At 40.1% G+C, this 20,095-nt stretch overlaps 2 protein-coding genes across 4 annotated transcripts; one reads left to right on the top strand and one right to left on the bottom strand.

The window, feature by feature from the left end:
* Positions 1-2,212: 2,212 nt before the first annotated feature.
* c5h1orf127 (chromosome 5 C1orf127 homolog) lies at positions 2,213-8,259 on the bottom strand. Its single transcript, XM_044350886.1, has 11 exons — positions 8,153-8,259; positions 7,991-8,067; positions 7,811-7,912; positions 7,594-7,718; positions 7,340-7,483; positions 7,014-7,052; positions 6,700-6,837; positions 6,521-6,605; positions 4,979-5,175; positions 4,719-4,836; positions 2,213-3,966 (listed from the first exon to the last, which is right to left on the bottom strand). Exons 1-11 carry the CDS (start codon positions 8,188-8,190, stop codon positions 3,572-3,574), a joined length of 1,458 nt encoding a protein of 485 aa, XP_044206821.1. The 5' UTR covers positions 8,191-8,259; the 3' UTR covers positions 2,213-3,571.
* A 1,470-nt stretch (positions 8,260-9,729) lies between these two features.
* Positions 9,730-15,696, top strand: tardbpa (TAR DNA binding protein a). 3 transcript variants are annotated; one of them, XR_006403366.1, is made up of 7 exons: positions 9,730-10,448; positions 12,085-12,248; positions 12,423-12,563; positions 13,017-13,187; positions 13,281-13,365; positions 14,170-14,316; positions 15,102-15,696. XR_006403366.1 is itself a non-coding variant. In XM_044350900.1 (6 exons), the coding sequence occupies exons 1-6, from the start codon at positions 10,208-10,210 to the stop codon at positions 14,262-14,264; spliced, it is 897 nt and encodes a 298-aa protein (XP_044206835.1). In that variant the 5' UTR covers positions 9,730-10,207; the 3' UTR covers positions 14,265-15,029. The 3 variants fall into 3 exon arrangements, 2 of the variants coding, with proteins under 2 accessions (XP_044206835.1, XP_044206834.1); XM_044350900.1 differs by lacking the exon at positions 15,102-15,696 and having other exon boundaries at positions 14,170-15,029; XM_044350899.1 differs by lacking the exon at positions 15,102-15,696 and having other exon boundaries at positions 13,281-15,029.
* The last annotated feature ends 4,399 nt before the right edge of the window (positions 15,697-20,095 follow it).

Raw genomic sequence — 20,095 nt, forward strand, 5'->3', positions numbered from 1 at the left:
TGTTAACATTCACTGTGCCGTTTTTATTATCAGCCTAGTGTTGCCGTACATGCAGCAGGTAGAGGCCTTTTCAGTGTTATGAAGGACTCTTCCCTTGCTGCTCTCGTGTGTTACTCAAGTACTAGTTAGCACTAAGGTGGCAGGAGAGGAGCCCCGAGCTCGTCGACATCAACAACAACAACAACAACATCAACAAACAGGAATTGATGGCGAGTGTTTATTATCTGGTTTAATTGCTCCTCATCTGGAGGATCTGACAGTTGCGGTTAATGAGAGAGGGAGAGGAGGCACGCGCTGTTGGCAGCGAGCTTCATAGTGTAAGACCTGTAAGTGCATGTGTGTGTGCGTGTGTGTGTGTGTGTGTGTGTGTATGCGCGTGTGTGTGTGCGGTGAAAAGAGGATAGACCACATTCCAGCTAAACGGAAGCGACACAGAAGATGTGGGAAATGTCAAATTGTTTATCGAATTACAAAAACAGGCCCCTAAATCAGGAATTTCAAGTCCACCCTCCAGCCTCCTCTCACGGTAACCTGTGTGTCGTTAGCGAGCACGCTCTGCAACAAATAGGCCTACACCTGTGAACCTGTAGACACATGCACACAATCACACACCACACTAGCCCATGTGCAGTCTGTGTACGGTAATTAGATGCCAAGTGAAGACAGGATATCTCTGAAATCGAGCCTCTTCCTCAATTTTTCATCTGGGCTGCAGCAGGCCTGGCACAGGGCCAAGCAGAGACCTCCCTGACATTGTGCAGTGTCACGCACACACATCCAGGCACGGTTTAGCAAAGAAAGCATTAAGAGCAGCGGGCCTTCGAGCAAGCGGGGATGCTCAGAGAAGGCCTGGAGGACAGAAAGAGGCAAACATGATGTAAGAATGAGTGAAATTGTGTATTTACTCATGATATTGCCCCTCCATTGAATGCCATCGGGGCCAGACGCACACATAAACACACATATAAACACACACCACCACAGCCACCATCAGAGGCTCATTGCCCCATTCATAAATTTCTCCCGCTGAGGAACACGGGCATTTCTTAAACAGGGCATACCCGCCCGCCCCTTTTACTACTCACAGCACAGCAGGCCCACATGGGAACAATTAGGGGTGTACGAGAGTTTGGCGAAGGTCCGTAGCAACCAGCTGCATCTGTTTTTATTTACCTTTTGCTCTGGTGCTGGATAATGTCATGAGCACATCTGCTACTGTGCAACGTAACCGTGGTTACATGCGTGGTTGACCCATGATTCTGTAATTACCCGCCGAGCGAGATGAAGAGGCCCAGCAAACCACTCAAAGCCGCACATAGCCTCCTTCCCCCCGTTGCTCCCCGCGTCTCTACAGTGGCATGAAACCCAGCCTGCCACGCCAAAAATGTGGTGCTGAGAGCGAGTAGCTGGAGAGCAGAGGATGCTGAAGTGGCATTTAATGACCAAAAATTGTCCACAATAGTAATTTTGACTTCATTTTGGTGTCTTTAGATAAATTTTCAGTTAATGCCACTCCCTTTCTATTATAAAGGATCATATGGGGTTACTCTCAAATAAGCTGAGGTGAGATACACTTATTAAATTTCCTGATATGATCTGATGGTTTGTTTGTGGTCCAATGGCACAAGCTGTTTGTCTTGTTGTTAGACCACTTTCGGGAGGTCAGACTACACTGAACATTAACTAGAAATATTAAATTTTTGCAGCTTCATGGTGGCGTCTGCAGATAAGTTGAGCGAGATCTAATCATGAGAAACATGTAATCCAAACAATCATTTACTGTAAATGTCTGCACAGAGTGTTCCTTGTTTAAAGAAATGATGTCACCCATACACAACCGGTCACATCAGGAAACTCAGATTAATCACAGGTGGCAAATTCAGTCGCAGGTTTGAGCGAAGGAAGATGTCTACAGCTGTGAATTAAACATCACCAGCGAAAGTTTTCGCTCTCTCCTAAGGTCTTGTCTGTGTTTGAAATTCTGAAAGTTCACATTATTAAGCATCTTTACACAGTAAACCTCAAAGCGGCCAATCAAGACAGGACTTGTTTATAATAATGATGAGTGATTATGAGCAATAACAATGAAGACCATATATGGATCACTTCACAGAAGCAGTGTGAGTGGGGGTTGGGTGCCACCATGCTTAGCATCTCCCAGATGTGCAAACCATATGTTCTGACTGAAATTAAAACAAAAAAGAAACACTGAAACATGAAAGGGATTTTTAACTTTGTAAAGACAGTTAACAGTCGGTACAGATAGAGTAATGGCCGAGAGAGGCCACATGAAAGAAGCGGGGATGTTGGCGTGCTTTTTGCACCAGTTATTCCATTTCCTGCTCATAAGTTCACTGAGCAGATGGGGACCAAAGGCACAAGGAAGTTTAGATTTTCTGCCCCACAGCCCATTGTATATGATGCATGTAACTGCGTAACACTGCACTGTTATCATTTACAGACGCTTGGGTGCATACCAGGAGGTCACAATAACAAAGGTGGAAAAACAGCGGTGGAAACAAAAGTTAAACATCTTCCGTCATTTTAGTCACTAGAATTTTGATCATACCTGTGATTATGTATAGATACATTTAAAGGTAGTAATATTCAAAGCAACTAATTAACTATACTGGCAAAGATGCCTACTAGATTTAAGTGAACTTCCCTCTCTACTACATTTTGCATTGCTTAGGGGTATTTCATGAAAAAGCAACTGAGATTGAAAATAAGTCCACTGAAAAACATGTAAAACTGTTTAATTCAGAAAAAGAGAATTTGCAGGCAGGCTGTCGGCCCATCAAGAGAGTTTTCTGAAAACAAATTCAATAGTGCCCTCTCCTGTTGATTCAGGATACTGCAGCTAAGCGACATAAAGCAATACTACAGTAGCTGAAACACTGTTTAAATTCAGAAACCTTTGTTTTTCTTTTGCAGAAGAAAAAACAAAGCAAAGCATCAGTTTCCCCTTAATAAACATAAAACCTCTGAAAGTGTGAGATTCATCATTCTGTGTTATTGAAAACCTTCATTATGAGCGTCTGTAACACAAGGTTTCTCTAAGAGTTGGCATCAGCTGTAACAACTGCAGGGTCTTCTCTGCATCAGCCTGTTGTGCTGCTCGGATAGAGACGTGTTTATTTAACGCCTGCCTTGTCTGTGTCTGGATAATGTCCACCTGCAGGCAACGGCTGGCAGAGGTCTGGCTGTATTTCTGCTTGTATAATCAATCTTCACAGCACTAACTGACCACCGCATCACCTTTCAAGACTGCAAACAGACGTGCAGCATGTGGTACCAATGAGAATTTTTATAAAAGATGTTAATCAAAAAAGCTGGTGGATTAAAGCATTTGTTCAAAAAGCTGAAACTGTGTTTGAGGTCTAATTTGACAAAAGATAGTGGACATGATGTTGCAGAATTTGGCAAAATACATAAGTTGGATAAACATGTTTCATTTGTGACAGTTATTCATACATTTTCCTCAAATTTTATCTGATTTTTGCTCCTCACAAATCTCAATATTTGCTTTTTTCAATTTATTTACTGTCTAATTTCTATTTATTGCTGGTCACTACTGTGTTGAACTGCTATTGCTCATTTGTTCAGGTGCAACCACTGTGAGGAGAAGTGATGCTGATGACTCAAGAAAATCTGTCTCCGCTGAAGCATTTACGGTTGCATTTTGAAAATAAAAAAAGCTTGTTTCAGACACATTAATAGAAGGAACGGCGTCACTGTCAAACCAGGAAGACAAATTCTCACTTTGACTCTTTGACATCTCATCAATGTGGAAATTAAAACTGCTGGCCTCCGTCTGCGTGTTAGGGGAATTAGTTGTGGAAAACTCAACACTCATCTCTTCGAATGGAGCTGTCTCATTCAGTTTTCCTGCAGGGACGGTGGAGCGGTCCAACGACGGTTGTTCAGAAGTCAAATTCATTACTTTGAAGTTGAGAGTGGATAGGGCTGTAGAGGTATGATTTCACATTTTTATTGAAGGTAAAATCAAAGGTCAAAAGCATCCAAAAGCATCCAAAAGCATCCAAAAGCTGTATTTATGGCCTATTCTTCTAATTTCATGTGGATTTTTAGTTGAAGTAGCTGGGTAACATTATTGGATCATTTTTTACACAATTTTGCACACTCTACCTTCCTGAGTGATATTCAACCAGCTTGACTTGCTATTCAACCCAAACATGTTAACATTTTTATATTTTTGTGACTGTAAAAACTGTGATTGCAAATAGAATCTCAATAATGAGTTAGATAAGATCGCAGGTTATCAAATACCGGTCAAATCGAGATATGTTTTAGTAGTGTTATTAGGTGATATTGAAACTGCAGCTAAAGGATAATACTGTTAAATATGATAAAGGCAAAGTAAAGTTAATATAGAAGTTGATCAATATACTGTTTATATTATAAGCTCAAAATGTTGGGTTTTTTTGGCCTGGCTATTGCTTTTTGTTCTTGATTTTCTTGTGATATACAATATATTTGGGGATTTTTCTGTCAGTCACTTTTCTCTGAACTTCTGTCTCACTTTAAACTGTTTGAAAGGTGGTAAAGTTGAATGATTCATTGACTGACTCAGCAGCAAACAAAAGTAACTGCCTGGTGTGACTACAGTAAAAACCTTTCAATGGCCAGTGGTCAAAATAGCACCCAATAATTAATCACCACTTTAGTTTTACTGTGCTCATCAGCAGGACACTCACCTGTGCATGGCAGTGTGTTCTCCATGGTCCAGTGCATTTTGTGATTCGTCTCTTTGAAGGTGAGCACAACATCCACCCTGTAGAACGGCTGCCAGAGTTGTTTGTTGTCTGCGCAGGCCTGTAAAACAAACCTGGTTTAGATGTTTTACACACATTGTATTTATGCTCTCAACATGTCAGAAACTGACCCAACTGCATTACACAGAATGTACCACCATGATGATTTATCTCTGGTTTGGAAATGTTGTCTCAGCACTAACCTTGGTCTGGAGGATTTGGACTGCAGGAATGATCAGTGTCACAAACTCACTCGTCTCGTGCACAGTGAAATGATCTGTCTGGTTCACTGACACATTACTGACTGTCAGTGTTTCATTTTCATCGCTGCCTCGCTTGGTCAAACCCATGCGGCGTTTGAAAATGTGCAGCACGGTTTCATCTGCTGCAGAAGTCGTCACTGAAATGTACATCATGGATAAAATGTTTTACTGGGATCAGTGGTGGAATAATACATTTATTCAAGTGCTGCACTTAAGTACAATTTTGTGTGTATTTGTACCTTACTTCAGTATGTATTTAAAATGGAAATATTGTGCTTTATTCCACTACATTTATATGACAAATATAGTTACTTTTCAGATTTTACACAATGAAAAACATATGATAAGCTTATGAAAAAACCATTCACTCTTATAGATTAACTGAGTGGTTCCCAACCTTTCTGGCTTATAACCGCTTACAAAGAGCAGTGTCTATAAACTTCTCAGATGGCTCCATTTAAATAACAGTGTGAGGCCCAAAGATATTAAATTATCCAATATTTCACAAAAAGCTATGATTAAAGAGAAGCCAGAATAATAAATACAAATTTAGGCAGCAGGACTTTGTTTTTCCTCTTTCCAAACCTCATTAATCATCTTTTGATGCCTTTTGGAGTTGAAAAATCACTGGGCTAAACTACGGAACTGTATATACAATGTAAACAAGACTCATTTGCGATGTGATTTAGGTGAAACTAAACTAATTAAAACTAGCTACACCTCGGCCCAAACACTAAAATACCACTTTCAAATAAATGCATCACTAGTAAGCTATATGTGATAATAAATCATTTTTACTTTCGCTGTTAATACTTCCCTAAGTATGAGTTTGGATGCAGGACTTTTACTTGTAATGGAGTATGTTTACATTGTTGTATTGGTACTTTTACATGACCCTTACATACTATTCAGGTCAAATTTAACCCATTTTATTTAGGAGCGCAGTAAAAACACTTTTGTTTTCACCTGAAACTTTATGACTTTTCCTACAGTGACCCAGAATATACCAAAGGGGAAATATTTCAACATTTACACATCTTTGCACATGCGTTTGGAGTTAATTTTGACCTGTATTTTTATGACTTGTATTCTTCACATTCAATAAAATTCACTTTAATCATTTTGTTCTGCTGTTCTCTTGTTTTAGGTAATGATATAGTGTGATTTTGATGTTTTTTTCATCATAAACAAATCATGTCAAACGAATAAACTCTCCGAAAGCTTAATTAGGGATGAATCTGACAATCATTAATGACTGATGAGGTATTTATGAATGAAAAATAGATTTGTGGTTCAGAGGTTTGGTATAAAGAATAATTATGAGGAGATACTGTGAAGAGTCAGGTTAAGAACAGTATGTAAGGTTACGTAAAGGATCTGAGTACTTCCTCACCCTTTGACTAGGATAAACCTGTTAAAGCCACATGTCATAATGTGTCAAAGAAAGTAACTTCCAGCTATAATTCTCTGCTTGTTACCCACCTTTTGGACACGTAGCTTCCATACTGTAGGCGTACTGACCACTGACCAGCTTCAAGGCCAAGAATTCACCTTCATTTTCCATCACCTGAGTTAACCAAAGACAGTTCAAAAATACAGTGAATTTCAGTTGTAATGTTGTTAATGGCCACTAGGTGGCAGGATTTGTTGTGCTTTCTTACTTTGACAGGGCTCAAGACTTCTCTCCTTCTGCCTTGAACTGTAATGTCTGGTCCGTTCATGTCGATGTTCAACTGGATCAGACTGACATCCTCCAGAGATACAATCAGGTGATTATTCAGAGACAGTGACCAGTGCAGCTGTAAGACATACAGTACCCAAATATGCACAAAAAGTCAGATACAGATAATCTTTCTCTTTCTCTCCCTCATTCATACACATGCACAAATATATTTGTTTACATTTATAATGTAATTATATTTTTAAGGACTGATTTCAACAAAAAAACTGAATTAAAAAAAAAAAAAATTACTACCTCATTGTTCCAGTTGTCATAAGGAACTTGTCTGGTCACCTGAGAGAACATGTGCAAAACTTATTAGAATAACAAAGACACCAGAAATATTTGGTTGACCTTAATTTTATATCCATATTTGTGATTTTATATCATTATTTGTTATGTGTATTGTCATTTTCTCCAAGTTTTAGTCTTACTATGTTCTCTTATTTTGATCCTGTCAAACACTTTCCTGACATTGTGTTTTAAAAGTGCAACACAAATAAAACTATTATTACTAAATGTAGTCAAATGAAAACAGAGAAAAGTTGATCTATATGCAATGATCTCTAATCAGCAATTACCTGAATGTAGTCTGGGTCACACTGGATGTGCTCTCTGCTGGGTAGAACAGAAACCACGGGACACTTCATCATGAAACTGTGAGGTCTGCCTCCGAACCGACTTATCCTCTTGACCAAATTCAGTGTGAGGACATGGAAGCTGTGCTGAACAGTCAACATATAACCTCTGGTTATTGTCACCACAAAGCCATTAAGGTCAAATGTCAGAATTAGTGCATGTGCATTAAACTTTTGTTTTTAAAAGAGGGACATACTTGTTGCTGGACAAAACATCCGGTGTAACTGACTCTAAAGATAAAGTTCTTGTCAGAGTCTTTGTGCAGTGAGAATCTGCAGGCAGACAGCTGGAGGTTGAGGTGATCCAGAGATGCAAAGTTGACTTGTAGAAAGCAAAAGGAGATTTAGAGACAACACGTTTTATTTCATATTAATTCTCTGTATTTTGTTGCTTCATTGCGTCTGAAGATTTACCTTGAATCCGTAAGGCCCCAGACAGCCAGACCCCCAACCCTTCGATCCTCGCCCTGTGGATCCATATCTCCATGTATTCCGAAAAACATGCGACATCTCCCTCTGAAAAAGCAAGTATTTTGTGACATACCATGTGAAAACACTGTTAAGATTTGCATTTCTAACATAATAACGATTTACCTGTTAATTTTGCTGTTGAGATATCAACCCATTCTCTTTTCTGAATGGAAAGCACAGTGATAAAACACTGGAAAACACTGTTGAAAAGAAGGCAGAGTTTAGCTTATATTTAGAGGACAGTCAATAGTTTAATTCCACATTTGCACAACATTATGTACTCACATAGTTTTAAGCAGGATGCCAAATCTTATCTGACCCATGTCACATCCACTGACATAAACTTGAGTGGGTAGTCTGAGACCAGCCTATTTGTAGGTGAAGTGACTGATGTCACTGGGGAGGTGCAAAACAGGTGTGTTTACTTTAACATGTTAAAAGCAAGTGACAAAAAACTCACAATGATCACTGTTTCCAGCAACAGGGTTTAAGGCAGTTGTAGACATTTAACTTGTAAAGCTTTTTGTCATTTAAGAATTTTTGATGATGATTTTTTAGAAATTAAAGTACAGATTCACAATTTTTAAAGCCTGTCTTAAAACAATAGTCAGGTGTCCAAATGAACATTGAAACAGGTTTTGCTCCTGTGCATACTGACTATTATAAGATCCCCTTCAAATGTGCTTACAATGTAAGTGATGGAGGTTCAACATCTACAGTCCTCATTTTGAGCAAAAATGTAGTCTATCTGAAGATAATATGAGGCTTCAGCAGTCAGTTAGTCAATAAAGTGGATGTCTTCCACAGTTGCAGCCTTTTTATTAAAATTTCCCTTGTTGTGTCTTGACGGAGGCTGTTTCCCTGTTCAGCTGCAGTGGAAGGAAAACAAAAAAGAAAGGAAAAAAACAAAGAGAGGGAACAAAAAAGACTAACTTTGAAAGATATTAACTTGATTTGACTAATGTAGACAGCTTTTAAATACATTTTTGCACAGGAAGGGAACTGTGTTTTTTGTCCCCTGTCAATTACATTTATATAAAGGATCTCTTAATGGTCAATATGAACAGGAGGAATGATTACAGCAAGAAAAACATGTGTCAGTGTTCATTTGGGCACCTGACTATTGTTTTAGGACAGACTTGAAAAATTGTGAACCTTTCCTTTAACTCCTTAACATCCAGAAACACCCATATTCATCTTGATCCTGCTCTTCACTCAAGCTATAGACCTAAACATTTCCTCAGAGTTCAGCCTGACATATTTCAACCACCAATTAATGTTCTGTGGTTTGAACGATGTTTGGCTACACAGAATAAGTTTATGATGGCTGGATCACTGGTGGGTCAGCTGGATGTTGCATTCGCACCCTTTAAACTTCATTTCTGGCCTTCATTTTTGGCCTTTTATGTTTATCATAATCATATTTCATCATAATCATATCTTAATCAAATCGATATAAACGTCAGCGAAATTATCCAAAAAGATAACTGAAACACATATATGACGAAGACATCTACATTTCACATGACAAGTGGTTGCAGGATATAAAATATTGTTTTTTCCCCCCTTCCATATATTTTCTCAGTGCGCACCTTTGTTTGGAGCTTTAAGGTTAATCTTTATGGCCAAACATCAAAGGGTAAACCATGAACTTTTAACATTGCCTATTGCAAGCTATGAAAAACGGCACGATTAATAAAGTTAACCAGATATCATTTAAGAGCATTTTATAAAACGCTAACCGATAACTGGCGATCTTAAGTCAAGCAATTAGCAAAATATATTTAATTGTAATTTTTTTGTATCCCCGTAAAAAACTGAAAAGTGTGCCCTCCCAACTGGATGATGTCATTGCTAGAATGTGACCAGCCATTTTGTTAGCTAGCTTGAGAGGTTAGAGAAAGGTTAGCAGACACGTTTAGTTGCAAATATGTTTATTCTGGACGGTTGACTTCGTACTTAAATTTCACCGAATACGATAACTAGTTGGTGTTGTTATTTACGTACAATTTTCCGGTCACACGGTCGTAGAAAAGAGGGGGACTCGTGCAGTTGTTGACAGTAAACACGGCGCAAAAGTGGATGGTCATTCATTTGAGTTTGCTAGCCTGTTAGCCAGCCAGCTAACTTGTTTTTGCTGTCCAAACGGTCAGCTTTCATGGCCGCCAGCGATTAAATGTTATAGAGTCAGGAGTGGAGAGAGTGTCGTCGTTTCACAGTTTCTGTCTCCATTGCTTTACCCAACCAGGAGAGATAAACTTCACTGAAGATCGATCATCTCTGTTGTTGTGTTTACCAATAACTCTTATCAGCTGACTGCACTCGGACCGGCGCTCAGCCATGTCAGAGTTGTACATTCGGGTGGCTGAGGATGAGAGCGAGGAGCCGATGGAGATCCCCTCAGAAGACGACGGCACTGTGTTGTTGTCGTCGGTGGCGGCTCAGTTTCCAGGGGCATGCGGGCTGCGGTACAGGAACCCGGAGTCCCAGTGCATGCGGGGGGTCCGGCTGGTGGAGGGGGTCCTGCACGCACCCGAGAGCGACTGGGGAAACCTGGTATACGTCGTCAATTACCCCAAAGGTGAGACAGGCTCCCATTATTGTGTTTACTCTCTGTGGCCAACCCTGTCCTCAAACACTCAGCGGCCAGTTATTATGTACACCTAGCTACAACTAATCAACATTATCCACAACTTTATAGACCAAACAACTGACCCAATCAATTAATCGAGAAAATGATCGACAGATTAACACGACGCTGAAATTAGCTTCCGCTTTGGGATTAAGGGGAAAATTAAGGGAAACACAAATATTGATATTTAACGGCTGATTCTCAGTTTTTCACCATTTACACTTATATAAGAGTGTTAGACATTGTCACAAAAGCCTTAATACTTTTTAAACCCACTTTCAGATTTGTGAAACCTTTATTTTGCTTATGAAAAGGTCGATTTCACTGCTTTTTTCCCCCATCCAGACCTCATTAGACCAGGTCCAGATCAAATCTAGTCCATGTCAAATGTGGACTAGATTAACAAGGAGCCTCCAGAGACTCATTAAAACTCACTTTCAGATTTGTGAAACTTTAATTCTATTTGGTCTAAAGTGGTCTGGATGGAGAAATATCTGTGAAATCTTTTTTTTTTTTCATAAAGAGAATTAGGGTTTCACAATTAAAGGTTTCACAAGTCTGAAAGTGAGTTTAAACAGCGTTAATGCTTTTGCTACAATGACTAAGACTTTTTCTCAAGTGTAAGTGGTGAAAAAATGGCGATTCCACTGCTGAATATCAATATTTATGTTTCCCTTAACTTTTCCATTAACCCCAAATTGGAAGCTGCGAATCGGAAGCTAATTTCAGCCTTGTCAGATTAGTCGATAATGAAAATAATTGTTAGTTTCAGCCTCAACGCCTCTCTGCAGGACTGTTGTATTAGTTTTAGCTGGGGGTACCTAATAAACTGGCAACTGAGTGTGTTTTTGGTCTGGCCCAGTGGTTCCAATGAAAGAACATCTTTATGCTGCAACATGCAATGATGTTTCAGACTCTTTCAACTTTTTGGTCACAGTTTCGGGAAGCCCTTTCATGTTTCAACATGAGAAAGCCCCTGTTCACAAAGGGAGGTCCAGAAAGAAATGTTTTTTTCTGAGTTTTCTGTGGAAGAACCACATCCAACACCTTTGGGATGAACTGGAATGACAACAGTAAGACAGTAATGTCTGCAGCCAAGTCCTGTGGAAAGCCTTCGCAGCAGAGTGGAGGCTGTTATAGCGGCATATTAATGTCCATGGTTTTGGAGAGAGATGCACAACAACCACATATGGGTGTAATGCTCATTATCCACATACTTTTGGCCATACATTTTACCATACAATGCCATACATTGACTTGAAATCTCAAAATTGAAGTTAAAACTGATGGTCAGGCCAGTGCCTTGCACGGCAGCTCCACCTTGTTCAGTGTGTGTGTATGAATGTGTGAATGAGAGGCAAAAATTGTGAAGCGCTACTGTTAAAGTAGAAAAATGCTGTATAAGTGCAGTCCATTTATCATGTACTGTATCTTTATTGTTGTGTGTCACAGTCGCCACCAGGCAGCAAAGGGCTCAGAGGGTCAATTGTTTCATCCTCCACCTCATTTCAACAGGATTTGTATTTACATTTGATCAGCTCTTTTTTTACTCATGTAAGGCACCACATCGATTTGTTCTTAACAGATAACAAAAGGAAGATGGATGAAATAGACGCTGCCTCAGCTGTGAAAATCAAAAGGGGCTTTCAGAAGACATCAGATCTCATTGTCCTCGGGCTGCCATGGAAAACAACAGAACAAGACCTGAAAGATTATTTCACTACCTTTGGCGAAGTCATCATGGTGCAGGTATTGACGTCTCATCTGGCTCCAATATGTACCGTCAAATGTATATTTATTTTGCGTTACTATATTTTAATAGCATTTATTCTATTTTCTTCTTAGGTGTGGAGTGTATTAATAATATTTAGATTTCAGTTAAAAGCAGTAATAATGCTCACATTTCCTCTTTGTTAACTCCAGGTCAAGAGAGATGCAAAGACAGGCAACTCAAAAGGATTTGGGTTTGTCCGGTTCACTGACTATGAAACGCAAACCAAAGTGATCGCTCAGAGACACATGATTGATGGACGATGGTGTGACTGCAAACTTCCCAACTCAAAGGTATTGTGGGCGCCCTGATATAAGATTGCCTTTAGATCAATGATCAGTCGATAAGATTTAGGTGGTCGTCTGGATTCCTGCAAGATGTTTTTGTTTAGACTTACTCGTTAATGTTAAGTTCATTTGTTTGTTGGGAAAGTATTAATTGGGGTGGTTAAACAGTTTTGTATTTACAAGTTACTGCATGAAGATAAACTGCAAGCATGGAGGCTGAAAGTTGGTAAAATTGAAAAATTGTTCAGCACCGACAGTTTTTGCTCTCTACCTTCTAATTTGACTGTGAATACTTATAATGATTACAAGTCTATAAGTTTTGAATTGATACATTCATACTATAGCTGTAGCATGGATGAAAAACATCTGCTCTGGTTTTGCAACTTTAATGTATGTCACCAATGATTGTTAGATGTTGGAAAACTAATTTAATTCATCGTGGTGCCTCTTTGTCCTCAGGCATGTCCTGATGAACCCATGCGGAGCCGTAAAATCTTTGTTGGCCGCTGTACAGAGGACATGACCACTGATGAACTGAGGCAGTACTTCATGCAGTACGGCGAAGTCACTGATGTCTTCATCCCCAAACCTTTCCGGGCGTTTGCATTTGTCACGTTCGCTGACGACCAGGTAAGATTCTCCATAAACAGCTGAGTTTGAATATTTTTTTGGTAGCATAATAATGACTGTAGTGACAATCTCCTCCTCGTTGTTATTTCTCAGGTCGCCCAAGCCCTGTGTGGAGAGGACTTGATCATCAAAGGAGTCAGCGTGCACATTTCCAATGCTGAGCCCAAACACAATAATAGTAGGCAAATGATGGATCGCGGGCGGTTTGGGGCTGGTGGGTTCAGTCAGGGTTATGGCAGTAATCGTGGTGGGCTAGGCAGTGGTAGTAGTGGGGTTAACTTTGGGGCTCTTGGTCTTAACCCAGCAATGGTGGCAGCTGCCCAGGCAGCGCTGCAGAGCAGTTGGGGAATGATGGGCATGCTGGCTAACCAGCAGGGTCTGACCACAACGGCAGGCACAGCCACCACAACCCGAGACCAGACCTATAGCTCTGCCAGTGCCAGTTACAGCAGCCCCAGCTCAGCTAGCCTCGGCTGGGCTGCAGGCACTAACACCCCCTCCAACAGTGGCTTCAGCTCCGGCTTTGGCACCTCTATGGAGTCTAAGTCTTCTAGTTGGGGAATGTAGATAGCTTTGAGTTCACCTTTTACTGTTGCTATTAGGCTAATCTGGTAAGTATACCCAGAGGGGAACTGCTCATATCTTATGTTCCTATTGATTAAAAATACACTGCCTTTTATGTTGTTGAAGAGGAAATTTATATTTGCGTGTGACTGATTATGTAGTCCTGCATTGAATGGGTGAAAAGTGTAGTTTGTTAGCGGAAGCTGCCACATCACCTTTTTTGTTTTTGAGAACATGAGATGAGATGTGCATGCAAGATTAATATTTATGAACATGCACGAACATCACAAGAGCCCCCACAGCCCCTTGTAAAAATGGGCTTGAAATATTTATATATCTGTATGCAGTTGATTGCATCTTTTTGTTTGTTTTTGTTTGACGTCTGATGGAAACGCCTTCATGAAAATCTCTTCTGCAGTTCACCAACTCTTTCCCAATTTCCCGGGAGGAAGCGCCTCATTGGCAGCAATGTTCGACCGATCTCAGTATCAATTCCCCTCCTCCCATGTGTAAATGCTTTGCCATCAAAGAACACAGCTTCACTCTGCATATACTGTGTTAGACGGTGGGTGTTGTCTTTTTTCCTCTCCCCTTTTTATGGATATAGAAATCTTGTCTGCTCTTGTCGCTTTCGAGATCAATGAGTGGGATTGATGTTGGACAGAGTGAGACTGAGAGTGAGCGAACGGGAGAGCAAAATGAAAGAAAGCAAGTGTGAGAAGGACTGTTTGTGCAAATTTTTTTTTTTTTTTTTTTTTTTTTAAACGACAAATGCCTGCGAGAGTTGAGAAGAACCTGTGGCTTTGTGCGAGTGTGAGCGGAAGAAGCACGAGTGTGTTCCTAATGGCCATCACAAGGACATTTATTGCATCTCGAGATCCTTAAGGTCTCCTTTCTCTCATCGTTTTCTATCAACTTTAATTCTTTAAAACCACAGTGAAATGTCAAGTGCTATGAGTATTTGTATACTTTCTTAGCTTTCTCTTGCTGTCTGATTTGATGTGAATGCTGTGTCTGGTTGTGTGCTTTTATTTTCTCCTTGTTATCACCCTCTCTGTGTGAAAATGTGCCAGTGAAGTCTGTGTGTTGGGGGGGGGAGAAACACTGTGGGAGCTTGAAAGTGTGTTGAAGTTTGCGAGTGAGCTCAGAGGTTGATGTGGTGAATGTTTGACATGTTCCCATTGAAAGTTTGTGTTTGAAGTAGTTACGAATGCATTTTCTATGTTTTGTGAATCAAAAGGAAGTCTGAAATAAAACTGATTTTGACTAGGTATAATACCCTCTTGACAGTGACTTATTTTTTTGACATTAAATTAATTGAACTGCCAACACTTTAATTCACATGTATAGGGACCTCGGACACGGAACAATGGAATCCAGGTTGGAGTCAGTAATGGAGGAGCTGAAGACATTGTTGGTCGGGCCGGCACAAAAACCAACAATGGAATTGCTGCTTGACCGCCTTAATCCTGAAAAGGATCATCTTCAACCTCACTAGCAAGAAACCTTGGACCATCCCAAAATGAAATTTAGAGCGGACCGCACTCAATTGGGCTGAGGTATTTGTTTATGCCTACAAATGTCACAAATAGGACCAAAAATCACACCTGCAGCTTGGCAATGATCCTACACCTGTGAAACACAAATCCTGCCTTTGATCTCAGATGCACCTCTGTCAGTAAATGCTTCATTCTTTGTCCTCGTGACAGTCACTGATAACAAAATGGGAGTAATTAACTTCTCAATGTCGTCAAGAAGAATTCCAATAAGGCAGGAAGTGTTGTGTGTTTTTCTGTTTACCTTGATTGTAAAATGGTTGGAATGTATGAGCTGAGGATTTTTAAAGGGACACTGACAACTGATTGAACATGCCAGCAAGAATTCACACTTTGTGTATTGAAATATTTTAGTATTGCGGTGCAAAATAAAAGTTTTGAGTTTTTAATCACCTGTCGTCTCTTAATGTAGACAAAATGTGGATTAGTACTTTTAGTATGTTTAGTATGTTGTTGTTTTTTTTTACTGGGCTTCACTTCTAGCTGTTATTGTTTTACAGTAGAATTGGTTATTTTCCGTTGTTAGATTTTATTTAGAAACTTTAGATTTGTATTTGCACTTTGTAATATTGATGCTGGCTGGTTAGTATGTGTGTAGTTTTACCTTTCTGCCTGTTGGTGATGCTGATGTGGCAATTTTTAGACTCCAAACTCACCTTTTATATGTTGTAATCTATTATTGATAACCTCTTGTCTATAAAGGGTTGTGAGAGTTTTTGGCAGCACAATTGAGGGCTTGAAGTTTCTATTAAGACTCATAAAACCCCCTGAAATGAAACCCGTTTTAAAAATGGAAAAAGTGTCTTCCTGAAAAATACTCCAAGGAAGCTTGTACAATATTGGATGCAATGCAAACCTAAAATACATTCCTGCTTAATGTTGTTAACCGTAGATATGAAAAACACCTTTCAGTCGGGATTCAGAAAATAGTGTGAAATCTGTTCCTTGACCTGCCAGCATCTTTTTTTTGTCTTCTAATCTTTGTAGTCTGTTTCATACTGCAAAGTTGAACTTAAAGTTAAAAAAAAATGTCAGTAAAAAGACCTGTACATTATCATCCGTTACTCCAAATTAAATGATAAAAGGTAGAATTTAAAAATGTGAATGGTAAAATACAAAAAACCTTAAACAAAAAATTTAAGCAGGAGCTGTATAAGATATGTTAATCAAACCATTACCAAAAAAATATTTAAATGCAGAGTTTGATTTATTTACAGAAAACATTGTTCTCTCCTCAGACAATTATCAGATCTGTGTAATGGAATTGAAATTGATACAAGGCCTTGAGGGTCGTTAATCACCTACATGCTCAAAGACAAGTTAAAGACCATTATGGGCCACAAACAACCCTTTTATAACTTCAGGCTTGCTGCTGTTAACATGGGAACACAGTGTGAATTGGTTTGCTTTCTCCCACTGCTAGCAGGTTGTGAAGGATTTCCAGAAGAAGATCTTGCAGGGTGGTCTGACCCGGGAAGCGATGTGGTTCCTGAGGGTCCTCTCTGCTCGCTTCTCACTGAGGTACTTCACTGGATCCAGGTACCCGAACCGTAGATCCATCATTCCCGAAAGCATCCTCTGCTCTTTTTGCAGCCTCTAATGAAAGACAAACTCGGGCTCAACCTTATAAAAATTTCCAGCAATGATGCAGATGATGCAGCAGACACATCAACACAGATCAGATCATTGCACTGTCTGATTTTTCTTATAATAGTATAAAAACTGCACAAAAGCTCAGAGAAATCAGCAGATGAAATGTTAATTCAAGTAATAAAGAGAACTATTAATTAAGAGGACTATGAACTCACCTGGTTGCGTAACAATCCTGGGTTGTCATTGGTTGGTTGAGCATGAATTATTTCTCTTAAGGTACACAGCATGAAGACCAGACAAACTACACTTGCAATTGTTCTCATGATGGCTGCTGTGTTCAGTCTGCTGAAGATCAGATTTGAACCACTGCTGCCTGATTTATAGGCCCTCACTCACGACTGTGATTCAGCTGACATCAGAGGTACAATTATCCGAATGAAGCAACTCTCCATGTACCCACGCATAGTTTTGTCATCTCCATATTTATCCTTATTTAAGATTCACAGTTTAGTGGAATCATCTGTTGAAAGTTGTACATGTTTGTTACAGTTGTCATACGGTATATACTTTATACAATATTCAGATCAGAAAAGGGCTCAAACCTGAACATCAGTCACATAAGTTATTTAGTTTTATTCTGTACATTTAAGAAATTAAGAGTACAAGAATACAAAATGTATATTTCTCCCATGTACCTATAGTGAGATCTAGCAATGCAGATAGTTATTGTTTAATTTTCTCAGGTTTTGAGAAAAATATGAGTTGGGGGGGGATACAGTAAAAAGAGTTCCATTTAAAATGTACTTGAAGAAAAACGTGAGAATTTTTTTTGTATGTTTGGAAACCTTAAAATTACAAAATGTTATTGTTTGTTATTCATAGCAACGGTCTGCTAATCAGAAATAACAGACGGTAGAATGGCGGAATTGACCAATCAGAATCGAGTATTCAACAAAGCTGTGTAATAATACCTAAATATAAACTATAAATATTAAAAGTACACTAAAAATCTCCTCGGTTACAGCAAGACTAGTGGAAGTACAGTTGTTGCATTCAGAAATAACAACTGCCAGATATAACCATTAATATTTGGTTCTAGTTAAAACATGTTTTTCCCAATTTTTGGAATTATTTGCCTTTAAATTAAAGTAAGTCCACTGTAACACAACTTCTGTCAGAAGTCTCTATCAGTCTGTATTTCCTTCTACTTCCTGTCACGCAACAAAGTCACATTTTAAGCAACTACATTAAAATTCAGATTCTGATATTCACTGTGTGGCCATTTAGTTTGGTGATCTCGTACAAATCAGAAATCCGGGACGTTGAGAGCTTTTGATCATCATACTGTGGTGTCGCCTTACAGCCTCAGTCTGCAGATGACTCAGCGAGCTCATCCTCCACCTGCACTGCCTTCACTGAGCTCTAATAGCCTCTTGTGCTCTAATGCAACCTCCGTATGGCATCAGGCCTCATTAAGAATACAAGGCCCTAATTGTAGAGAATGTTCTGTCCTTTGGATTAATTAAGCATTAGAGGAAAAGGACAGGAACACAGCCGTTTATTAACCAGTGGGATGAACCCAAATAACAGAGTAGCACTAATTTGATAGAGGGCCTCTCTGAGGGCTGGCAGTAGTGAACCTCACTCTGATAATGGAGCGGCCTGTTTATGGTACTTGAAGAGTATGCACTGTATGTAGCAGGCGTATGAATGACAGTGTTTATAGTGTTTGCTCTGCTGTGTTCCCCCTCAGGATCAAAGCTCTAATATCAAGAGTCAAACGAGGAAGGTTTTTGAAGTGTCCTGGGATTGTTGAATAGGAGAAGCTTGACGTAAACATCAACCTGGCAATCACCAAAGCTGTGGCAGCACAGGTGCACTGAGGTGAGACTTTGTTTACGCTTTAACAGCAGGTGTAATAACAGCTGTAACACACTCCTGTCAGGTACAACATCCTTCACCGCAGTGGAGGTGAAAGCAGCGCTGTTAGCACATTTATCAGAGCCAAGATCAACAACATCCGCTCCCTGATGTCCAGCTCCTCCTCCTCCTGTCATCGACTCTCTGTCTGGGAGCTTGCCGTCTGTACTCCATTTTACTGGCGTCATGCAGAGTCCCATCGAAGAAATCCTCAGTAAGATGAAACCCTGTACCTGTGCCCTGGAACCCATTCCCACAGCTCTGCTCAAATCATTCATCCCTATTATCCCCCACCTTAAACATAACAACCTATTTGAAAAATTCAATTTCAGGTTTTTGTTCAGCACACAGCACTGACAAAGCTCTGCTCAGGGTTTTGAACGATCTGCTGATGGCAGCTGGTCCCCTTCTCTCCTGATTGTCCTTTACCTGAGCTCTGCATCTGACACTGTGGATCACACTATCCTCTTATCTCTTATCTCCACACCACCATCGGACTGTCAGACTCTGCACTTAAGTGGTTTCACTCCTACCTTTCTGGTAGGACTGAGTATGTGAGGATGCAGGTCTAGATCCCTCCCTGTCACCTGTGGTGTTCTGCAAGGGTCGGTTCTCCGGCCCATCCTCTTTACCCTCTATATGCTCTTTCTTTGACGTGTCATCAGCAGACACAGGAGGTCTTTGAATTGATATGTGGATGATACTCAGCTGTACATCAAAACTGCCCTTCTGCAGCCATGTCACGCCTCAGCACCTGTCTTGACGAGATAAAGGACTGGATGAGCACAAACTTCCTCCGGCTCAACAGCAGCAAAACTGGAGCTCTCCTTGTTGGCAATCCCCCCATACCTTGGGGCGGACGACTGACGGCTAGGACATCCCCCTTTCCTCCTCAGTCACTAATCTGGGTGTTTGACCCTCAGCTGACATTTGGAGACCATATAAGACATCTGTGCAAAACCTCTCTCTATCATCTCAAAAACATCTCATTTCAGTGCTGCCAGGATCCTGATGAGAGTGCAAAAACACAAACATATAACACCAATAATTTTGTCATTGCACTGGCTCCCTGTCTCCTTCAGGAACCTCTAAACCTCTGAACCTCACCCTCAGATCTGCCAGCAGCTTGCTCCTTCAGGGCCTCCAGTACTAAGCTCTGCACCACGGTGGGTCAAACCTTCTGCTGCATCACTTGTGAAACAGCCTTCCTAACCATCTGAGGGCAGCACAGACCCTAGACTCTTTTTTTAAAAAAACCTTTCTATTCAGGAAGGC

This window comes from Thunnus albacares, chromosome 5 (genome assembly GCF_914725855.1).
Source record: "Thunnus albacares chromosome 5, fThuAlb1.1, whole genome shotgun sequence".
In the NCBI taxonomy this organism is placed as follows: Eukaryota; Metazoa; Chordata; class Actinopteri; order Scombriformes; family Scombridae; genus Thunnus; species Thunnus albacares.